Source organism: Lethenteron reissneri, unplaced genomic scaffold (genome assembly GCF_015708825.2).
Source record: "Lethenteron reissneri isolate LAM-NWPU_2019-01 unplaced genomic scaffold, ASM1570882v1 scaffold_1630, whole genome shotgun sequence".
NCBI lineage: Eukaryota > Metazoa > Chordata > Hyperoartia > Petromyzontiformes > Petromyzontidae > Lethenteron > Lethenteron reissneri.
The window spans coordinates 912908-923806 of NW_026891367.1; the positions used below are offsets into that span (position 1 = coordinate 912908).

Sequence of the window (10899 nt, forward strand, 5' to 3'; positions counted from 1 at the left end):
TTGTGGCTCTGTTCATCTCTGTATACAGGAGGTCGTGGGCTCAATATATTTGGAGTTTGCAAGTTCTGCCCCGTGGTTGCGTGGATTTTTTTCCAGGTCCTCGGGTTTTTCCCTCCACATTTAGAATCAACGTCACGCGTTTGGAGTATTTGTCTGCTGTACATTTCCACATGATTAAGCCACTTCATTGAGTTGTCATTTATGGCCAGGTCGCTTCTGACAAAGAGCTGTTTATAGCTCAGTGGGACCTAGCTGGTAAAATAAAAGTATTTTTTTATCATTTAGTTCAGTGGCGCAAGCAAGTCTATCCATCGGGCGACAATTGTTGACTTCCCAAAAACGTGGGTTGAGCGTGGAAATCCTGCGGTCCGTGACAGTGACACGTGGGGACCTAATGCAGTCAAGGATACGTTCTTTTTTCAATCGAACCGTCTCGCTGGTTACGCTGTGAATTGTTTTTACATTCAATCCGCACAAGCGGTGTTCATTTTTAGTGATATTTTTCCGCAACGGTGAAAAATATGCGTACGCTCGGAAAATTAAGTGAACTTTTTCGGGATAAGAAAACCCCCCCAAACAAAACGTGTAAGACGTGGCAACGCCGTGCGTTGCTGTAACCGTGAATGGTCAGCCAGTACGGCATGGAATTAGTCTTTGCCGCATGCAGGAACACTTCCTCATAGGCACACAGATCCCCCGCAACCACAGGACGCAACCGGGTACCCGATACCCGTACCCTACCCGATACCCGGCTACCCGTACCCAGCCGGGTACGAGTACGGGTAGCTGTTTGCGACCCTGGTGCGGCCGGGTACGGGTACGGGTAGGCCGTGAGTCACTGGTGATTAACTGTTTGTCACTCATTTCGGGTAGGGTACGGGTACGGGTAGGGAACGGGTACCCGTACCCAGCCGGGTACCCGTACCCGGCTGGGTACGGGTACCCATTTGCGAACCTGGTGCGGCCGGGTACGGGTAAGGAATCAAAACCCGTTTGTGACCTCTGCCCGCAACGTAAAAGTTTATTCACAGACCTAAGCCATTAGTGGGAGGGCGGGAGAAAAAAAAACTGGCCTTGGCAAAGCACGTGGCGTCAGTCTCGCCAGGTCATCCTCGCTGCCGATGTGATGATGTTCTAGAATTGAAGCTTTCGTGACTGCAAGGATTCATACTCTTAGGTTTTTTCGGTAAAGTCACGTAGGTGAAAAATAATTATGTTTGTGTCGGATGTGCTAGACCACACGCTGGGAATGGGAGGGGGGCGGGAGGGGGGAGAATATATTAATAATAATAAAGCATCTTCTTGGTTCTTTCGGTAAAGTCACGTAGAAGGGAAGTAATAAAATAATAAAAATAAAACATAATAAAATAATATAATAATCTAATATTATTATTACTTCCCTTCTACGTGACTTTACCGAAAGAACCAAGAAGATGAATCCCTGCAGTCACGAAAGCAGCTTTACATCGAAATAACAAAGTAATGGATCTTTAGAAGCGAGCGTGAAGCAATGTCCACCACAGTTGCCCTCCTGGTTGTTTCCTTTGAGTGACACCCTCGAAGGTAAAACCGTCGGCAAAACGCGCTGACGCGCCGCTCTGCTCGGTCGCAGTGGCGAGCTACGCGAGCGCGGCGATGCGAGACCGCGACCCGGACGACGACGAGGAGGAGAGGCTGCAGATCATCGAGGAGGTGGACGCAGAGGAGGAGAAAGACGAGGTGGAGGCGGCGGCGGCGGCGGAGGATGACGAGACGAATTTCGAGGGGACCGGCGGAAATCGCGACGTCAATCCCGGCGTGGACAAGACTGCCGAGCCGCTGGGCAGTGCGCAGGACGGGACGTTGGCGGAGTGCGATGTGCCGGGCAGTGGGGCCACTCGCCGTGGTGGTGGCGGTGGTGGCGGTGGTGGCGGTGGTGGCGGCGGTGGTGGTGGTGGCGGCGGTGGTGGTGGTGGCGGTGGTGGCGGTGGTGGCGGTGGTGGCGGTGGTGGCGGTGGTGGCGGCGGTGGTGGTGGTGGCGGTGGTGGCGGTGGTGGCGGTGGTGGCGGTGGTGGCGGTGGTGGCGGCGGTGGTGGTGGTGGTGGTGGCGGTGGCGGTAAGAGCGCACGTGCTCACACTTCACAGCGTAGTTGTTAGCGTTGTGTTTAAAATGAAAGGGAAAAAAACACCTTCTTGGTTCTTTCGGTAAAGTCACGTAGAAGAGAAATAATAAAATAATAAAAATGAAACATAATAAAATTATTCTCACGACGTTTCGGCCACAACGCAAGCAGCCGTCCTCAGGTGAAGAACAGGTCTGTCGGTAAAGTCACGTAGAATGGAAGTAATAAAATAATAATTATTAAACATAATAAAATAAAATAATTCTCACGACGTTTCGGCCACAACGCAAGCAGCCGTCCTCAGGTGAAGAACAGGTCTGTCGGAAAGACAGTAGGAAAGACAGACCTGTTCATTCAGACGCTGTCTTTCCGACAGACCTGTTCTTCACCTGAGGACGGCTGCTTGCGTTGTGGCCGAAACGTCGTGAGAATTGTATTTTATTTTTATCATTTTATTACTTCCCTTCTACGTGACTTTACCGAAATAACCAAGAAGATGAATCCCTGCAGTCACGAAAACTTTAAATCAAAATTAAAAATGTAGTTTATATTTCGATTTAAAGCTTTCGTGACCACAGGGACACCATCTTCTTGGTTCTTTCGGTAAAGTCACGTAGAAGGGAAATAATAAAATAATAAAACTTAAACATAATAAAATACAATTCTCACGACGTTTCGGCCACAACGCAAGCAGCCGTCCTCAGGTGAAGAACAGCGTCTGAATGTTTCATTCATGTTTCATTCAGACGCTGTCTCCCCGACAGACCTGTTCTTCACCTGAGGACGGCTGCTTGCGTTGTGGCCGAAACGTCGTGAGAATTATTTTATTTTATTATGTTTAATAATTATTATTTTATTACTTCCATTCTACGTGACTTTACCGAATGAACCAAGAAGATGAATCCCTGCAGTCACGAAAGAAGCTTTAAATCGAAAAAAAACACGTTTGTAGCAGCATTTGTCGACTTAACAACAAAAACTAAATCCACAGAGTTTATGTTCTGCTCCAGGGAGCATTGAGGCAGCTGTGATCGTCTCACTGGGTACCGATTCACTACACTATACACTACACTATACACTACACACTACACTGTACACTACACTACACACTACACTATACACTACACTATACACTACACTATACACTACACTATACACTATACACTACACTATACACTACACTATACACTACACTATACACTACACTATACACTGCACTGTACACTACACTATACACTACACTATACACTACACTATACACTACACTACTATACACTACACTATACACTACACTATACACTACACTATACACTACACTATACACTACACTATACACTACTATACACTACACTATACACTACACTATACACTACACTATACACTACACTACTATACACTACACTATACACTACACTATACACTACACTACTATACACTACACTATACACTACACTATACACTACACTACTATACACTACACTATACACTACACTATACACTACACTATACACTACACTATACACTGCACTATACACTACACTACTATACACTACACTATACACTACACTATACACTACTACACTACACTATACACTACACTATACACTGCACTATACACTACACTATACACTACACTATACACTACACTATACACTACACTGTACACTACACTATACACTACACTATACACTACACTATACACTACACCACTATACACTACACTATACACTACACTATACACTACACTACTATACACTACACTATACACTACACTACTATACACTACACTACTATACACTACACTATACACTACACTACTATACACTACACTATACACTACACTACTATACACTACACTACTATACACTACACTATACACTACACCACTATACACTACACTATACACTACACTATACACTACACTACTATACACTACACTATACACTACACTACTATACACTACACTATACACTACACTACTATACACTACACTATACACTACACTATACACTACACTACTATACACTACACTATACACTACACTATACACTACACTACTATACACTACACTATACACTACACTATACACTACACTACTATACACTACACTATACACTACACTATACACTACACTACTATACACTACACTATACACTACACTATACACTACACTATACACTACACTATACACTGCACTATACACTACACTACTATACACTACACTATACACTACACTATACACTACTACACTACACTATACACTACACTATACACTACACTATACACTACACTATACACTGCACTGTACACTACACTATACACTACACTATACACTACACTATACACTACACCACTATTCACTACACTATACACTACACTATACACTACACTATACACTACACTATACACTACTACACTACACTATACACTACACTATACACTACACTATACACTACACTATACACTACACTACTATACACTACACTATACACTGCACTATACACTACACTATACACTACACTATACACTACACTATACACTACACTGTACACTACACTATACACTACACTATACACTACACTATACACTACACCACTATACACTACACTATACACTACACTATACACTACACTACTATACACTACACTATACACTACACTATACACTACACTACTATACACTACACTATACACTACACTATACACTACTACACTACACTATACACCGATTCATTGCCACTGGTGGGAATTTCACATTCCCATGGCGGGGGAGACCAAAGCGTGACGGGCTGAATCGACTTCCCATCCCCAAATGACGATTTGAATTCGCAGCCTCCCGATTGCGAGCCACTTTGTCTACCCCTGGGCCACGTGTCCACACGCCATTCTGGATCGCGGCTAACTTCACCAAGCGATCGTTACGTTCGGCGCTTCGGGGTGGGCCAACCAGAGCCGGGCGTGCCACGCTTGCGGCAGCGGCGTCGCAAGACGCCCGGCAATGCCGTATTTGCCAACGCAGGCGGTGGCATCTCCGTTAAGCGACGCATTCGCAGAGTGAGAAGCGGAATGAGAGGGAGGCGTGCAACTTAGATTGAGGCCGTCAGTCTAACTCCGTACTACAACAAACAAAACACGGCCAAACCAAAAAACACTTTTCGAAAATCACCAAAACAAAGCCATAAAATCTTCTTGGTTCTTTCGGTAAAGTCATCACGTAGAAGGGAAGTAATAAAATAACAAAAATAAAACATAATAATACAATTCTCACGACGTTTCGGCCACAACGCAAGCAGCCGTCCTCAGGTGAAGAACAGGTCTGTCGAGGCGACAGCGTCTAAAAGAAAACACCACCACGCTTGGCCATAAAAGCAATGAAACAGCGATCGTAGCAACCGTGACCGAATGTTCACGACAGACGACGTGAACAACACGGACCACCAAACTCGACAGCGGTCCGTCACATCGGTGGGATTGCGTCGTCTCTTCACGCACCACCAGCGGCCCCCTCGCCCCGTGCCTCCCCGCTAGGCCCGAGGACTCCCGTCTCATTTGCCGCGCCGCTGCCGCTGCCGCCGCTGCTGCCGCTGGCGTGCCCTCACTGCGGCCGCGGCTACAAGCGTCGGGGCTCGCTGTGGAAGCACGTTCGCCGCCGGCACGAGGGGGCCCTCGCGGATCTCCACAAATCACCGCGACCTCCCCGGGCGGGCCAGGTGACTGACTAACCCCCGTTTGCCGGCATCGTCGCACGTCTGAATGTGTCCGTCTGAATGTGTCCGTCTGAATGCGTCCGTCTGAATGTGTCCGTCTGAATGTGTCTGTCTGAATGTGTCTGTCTGAATGTGTCTGAATGTGTCTGTCTGAATGCGTCTGTCTGAATGCCTCTGTCTGAATGCGTCTGTCTGAATGTGTCCGTCTGAATGTGTCCGTCTGAATGTGTCTGTCTGAATGTGTCCGTCTGAATGCGTCCGTCTGAATGCGTCCGTCTGAATGTGTCCGTCTGAATGTGTCTGTCTGAATGCGTCCGTCTGAATGCGTCCGTCTGAATGCGTCCGTCTGAATGCGTCCGTCTGAATGTGTCTGTCTGAATGCGTCCGTCTGAATGTGTCTGTCTGAATGTGTCTGTCTGAATGCGTCTGAATGCGTCTGTCTGAATGTGTCCGTCTGAATGCGTCCGTCTGAATGCGTCTGTCTGAATGTGTCCGTCTGAATGTGTCTGTCTGAATGCGTCTGTCTGAATGTGTCTGTCTGAATGTGTCTGTCTGAATGCGTCTGTCTGAATGTGTCCGTCTGAATGTGTCTGTCTGAATGTGTCCGTCTGAATATGTCTGTCTGAATGCGTCTGTCTGAATGCGTCTGTCTGAATGCGTCTGTCTGAATGCGTCTGTCTGAATGCGTCTGTCTGAATGTGTCTGTCTGAATGCATCTGTCTGAATGCGTCTGTCTGAATGCGTCCGTCTGAATGTGTCTGTCTGAATGTGTCTGTCTGAATGTGTCTGTCTGAATGTGTCTGTCTGAATGCGTCTGTCTGAATGTGTCTGTCTGAATGTGTCTGTCTGAATGCGTCTGTCTGAATGCGTCTGTCTGAATGTGTCCGTCTGAATGCGTCTGAATGCGTCTGTCTGAATGTGTCCGTCTGAATGCGTCCGTCTGAATGCGTCTGTCTGAATGTGTCCGTCTGAATGTGTCCGTCTGAATGCGTCTGAATGCGTCTGTCTGAATGTGTCCGTCTGAATGCGTCCGTCTGAATGCGTCTGTCTGAATGTGTCTGTCTGAATGTGTCTGTCTGAATGCGTCCGTCTGAATGCGTCCGTCTGAATGCGTCCGTCTGAATGCATCCGTCTGAATGCGTCTGTCTGAATGCGTCTGTCTGAATGTGTCCGTCTGAATGCGTCTGTCTAAATGTGTCTGTCTGAATGTGTCCGTCTGAATGCGTCCGTCTGAATGCGTCTGTCTGAATGCGTCTGTCTGAATGTGTCCGTCTGAATGCGTCTGAATGCGTCTGTCTGAATGTGTCCGTCTGAATGCGTCCGTCTGAATGCGTCTGTCTGAATGTGTCCGTCTGAATGTGTCTGTCTGAATGCGTCTGTCTGAATGTGTCCGTCTGAATGTGTCTGTCTGAATGTGTCTGTCTGAATGTGTCTGTCTGAATGTGTCCGTCTGAATGCGTCCGTCTGAATGCGTCTGTCTGAATGTGTCCGTCTGAATGTGTCTGTCTGAATGCGTCCGTCTGAATGTGTCTGTCTGAATGCGTCTGTCAGAATGCGTCTGTCTGAATGTGTCTGTCTGAATGTGTCTGTCTGAATGCGTCTGTCTGAATGTGTCTGTCTGAATGCGTCTGTCTGAATGTGTCTGAATGCGTCTGTATGAATGCGTCCGTCTGTGTCCGTCTGTGTCCGTCTGTGTCCGTCTGTGTCCGTCTGAATGCGTCTGTCTGAATGTGTGCGGGGGAATAGAAGTCGCGACGCGTCGTTGAGGAGCTTCATAGCTCATGCGATTCCCTCCGGTAAAATTGTTTTATTATTCTGATTCTCACTTCGCACCTCTGTTCCATCTTTGCGCAGAAGGGTCAGCGTCCCGCTGCCACGAGCCACAAGTGCGCAGAGTGTGGGAGAGACTTCAAGAGCAAACACCACCTCAAGGAACACTTCCGCATCCACAGCGGTGAGTGTGGAACACATTGCGACGTTTGGCAGAACGCACCCACCGACGTGATTTCCTTCATATTCTTAGGTTTCTTCGGTAAAGTCACTGTATAGGTAAAACATCAAAATTAATGAAAATAAAATAAAAATCACGACTTGATGCAGCTAATCCGGCTGTGACGGTCCCACCTGATGACGGAGACTTGTGTTGCCTCCGAAACGTCGTGATTTTTATTTTATTTTCATTAATTTTGATGTTTTACCTACACGGTGACTTTACAGAAAAAACCTAAGAATACGAATCCTTGCAGTCACGAAAGCTTCAAATCTGTGATTTCCTTCCTGCGCGTGTGTCTACAGCGCAGGCCGCATTCGCCGCGTCACGCGGCACTTTGGATGATGCGTTTATAATGTTTTGGTTCGACGCGGCGACTTTCGCGACCGATATCGTCCACAATTCTGGCTGCCCACCTGATGACGCTGGTTGTAGTTACTGGCGAAACGTCGCCGCACTTGAATTGCTAACATCGTGGGTTTACTCTCCAGCACGCCGGCGTGCTGAGCTCGTGTAACGAATCGGCACGTTGTGTTTCGCGTCGCAAACTTTACGAACCGGCCGTGTCGGTTTTTGACGACGCGTCGTTCACACTGACGCGATGTAACCCGGAAACCTCCGCCGTCGCTGTGTTTGTTTGTAATTTCCAGGGGAGAAGCCGTACGGGTGCCCAATTTGCAAGAAGCGCTTCTCCCACTCGGGCTCGTACAGCTCGCACAAGAGAGCCAACAAGTGCGTGGGCTCCGTCGCGGCGGACGGCGCGGCGCGGGAGGCGACATCTCCAGTTGCCGCTGACGCCGGCAAGATGGAAGGGGCCGTCGCCACGTCTCCCAAATCCACCCAGAGCTCAGGTCACGACTACAACGAGGACTTCCTGCGGATCAGCGGACCGGAGGCCACGGGTCGTCCCGCCGGCAAGATCAAGACCGAAGAGCCGGATCTGCACGAGCGTTCTTCCCACGTGGAAGGGGCGGCTCGCCACGCGTGCCGCTATCGCCACGAACCGTTTCCGAGCGCGGCACCTCTGCGCCAACACGAGCGCTACCTCTGCAAGGTGAACGACGAGATCGACGCGTCGCCTCAACCGTCAGCGCCGCAACCTCCGTCTCCGGCTCAACCAAACAAGTCGAAATTGTCGGCCGGAAAGGGGTTGAAAGGGAGCCGCGCTACGGGACTCGGAGACCAGTCGGCTTCCCTGAAGTCGTACCGCCTTGCCGGAAGTGTCGAGGCGAGTCCCGAGGAGTCGATGAAGATGTCGTTGGCCATGAACCTCCCCAGAGACGTTTTCTCCAAGTGGCTGGAGGAGAAATTCAACGCGGCGGGCAGAGCGCCGGAGCACCGTGCGTCCGGCTCTCCCTCCCGCGAGCTCGGCCCGTCACCGGCACCGGCTGGGCACGCCGGCCACGGCACGGAGGGAAGTCCGGCTCGGCACCCGCCGGGCTCGCCGATGGGCGCCTGGTCCGACTCAGCGGCAGGTCACGCGGAGAGCGGGCAGCCCGCCGGCGTGGCGGACGGTCCTCGCCGCGGTCGAGACCAGGCCCGGCCGCTCGACTTGTCGCTGCCAAAGTTGAGCACGGCGAGGCTCCTCGGAGAGACGGGCTTTGTCGAGTTCCACGATTCGAGCGGCGTTGAGCGCCAAGAGGAGCCGTTGGACTTGACTTGCGCGAAGAGATCGCACGGCGAGCTGGACTCGAGTGCTTCTCGCGTGACCGACGGCTCGTCGAACGACAACGGCGTTGACCATTTACACGAGAACAAGCCGACAATGAACACGGTCACTTCCAGCTACGGCAACGGTCCCGTGCTCGCGGCCTTTCCGCTGCCCGGTTTGATTGCGGCCCTCCACATGGGTGACCCCGGCCTGAGGCCCTACACGGGCCTGGACCAAGCAGCCTTGCTGTCCCACGTGTCACCGTACAGAGGCCTTGGGGACGCGGCTGCTCTCGCCGACTTCCACGACAATATGCGCCACTTTGCACAGGTAAGAGCAACTGCTTGGAGTATCTCTGTGATATCTGTCTGCTTATATGTCTGTCTATGTTTCTGGTTCTGTGTTTTTATCTCTCTCTCAAATTTAGCATTCTCAGGAAGAACGTAATCAACCAGGTAGGGTGTTGACTGTTATGTTATCCGACTCTCTGTTGTAGTAGTGTGTAGTAGTGTATAGTGTAGTGTGTAGTGTAGTGTAGTAGTGTATAGTGTAGTGTAGTAGTGTATAGTGTAGTGTATAGTGTAGTGTAGTAGTGTATAGTGTAGTGTATAGTGTAGTGTAGTAGTGTATAGTGTAGTGTAGTAGTGTAGTGTGTAGTGTAGTGTAGTAGTGTATAGTGTAGTAGTGTATAGTGTAGTGTATAGTGTAGTGTAGTAGTGTATAGTGTAGTGTATAGTGTAGTGTAGTAGTGTATAGTATAGTGTAGTGTATAGTGTAGTGTAGTAGTGTATAGTGTAGTGTATAGTGTAGTGTAGTAGTGTATAGTATAGTGTAGTGTATAGTGTAGTGTAGTAGTGTATAGTGTAGTGTATAGTGTAGCGTAGTAGTGTATAGGTAGGGTGTCGACTGTTATGTTATCCGCCTCTCTCTGTTGTATTACATTACATTTCTAAGTCTACTAGATTTGTGTTTCTATTTAATTTACACCTGATGACGATTGCTTGTGTTGCAATCGAAACGTCGTACGCTAGTATTTAATTTAATTTATTATTTTATCTTTATACGTGACTTTATCGAAAGAACCAAAGAATAAACTGCTTGGAGGTTGCGCTGTTGGACCAACACGGAAGCACACGCGCACCGGTGGTGCCGCCTTGTGTTTACAATTCACGTGTTGAACCTTGTTCATTGTGCGGAGAGATAGATGCGTGAATGTTTCGTTGCTGAAATCCTTCGTGTTACGTGATGTTACGTCGAACTAGGATCCACGTATTAAAGAGAATGTCCCTGCAGATAAAATCTTGATGCAGGCGAGTCTGCCTCTGCTGATGAGACACTGTATGTCGAATTTCGATCCCAGAATCTGCTTGTTCTGAATCAACGCTGCTGACATTGTGCACATCCATAAGGATGTAGCTGAGTGATTGTAGCTGGGTGAGTGAGTAGCTGA

The 10899-nt window shown here is 48.7% G+C and overlaps 1 protein-coding gene across 1 annotated transcript in view; it reads left to right on the forward strand.

Annotated features, from left to right (window-relative positions):
- The first annotated feature begins 661 nt into the window (after positions 1–661).
- Positions 662–10899, forward strand: part of LOC133362838 (zinc finger E-box-binding homeobox 2-like) — a 19310-nt gene continuing 9072 nt past the window's right edge. The window contains exons 1-5 of the mRNA XM_061581781.1: positions 662–719; positions 1613–1885; positions 5630–5811; positions 7663–7762; positions 8449–9779. Coding sequence (XP_061437765.1) covers positions 662–719; positions 1613–1885; positions 5630–5811; positions 7663–7762; positions 8449–9779 — 1944 coding nt within the window. The remainder of the gene's footprint in view (positions 720–1612; positions 1886–5629; positions 5812–7662; positions 7763–8448; positions 9780–10899) is intronic.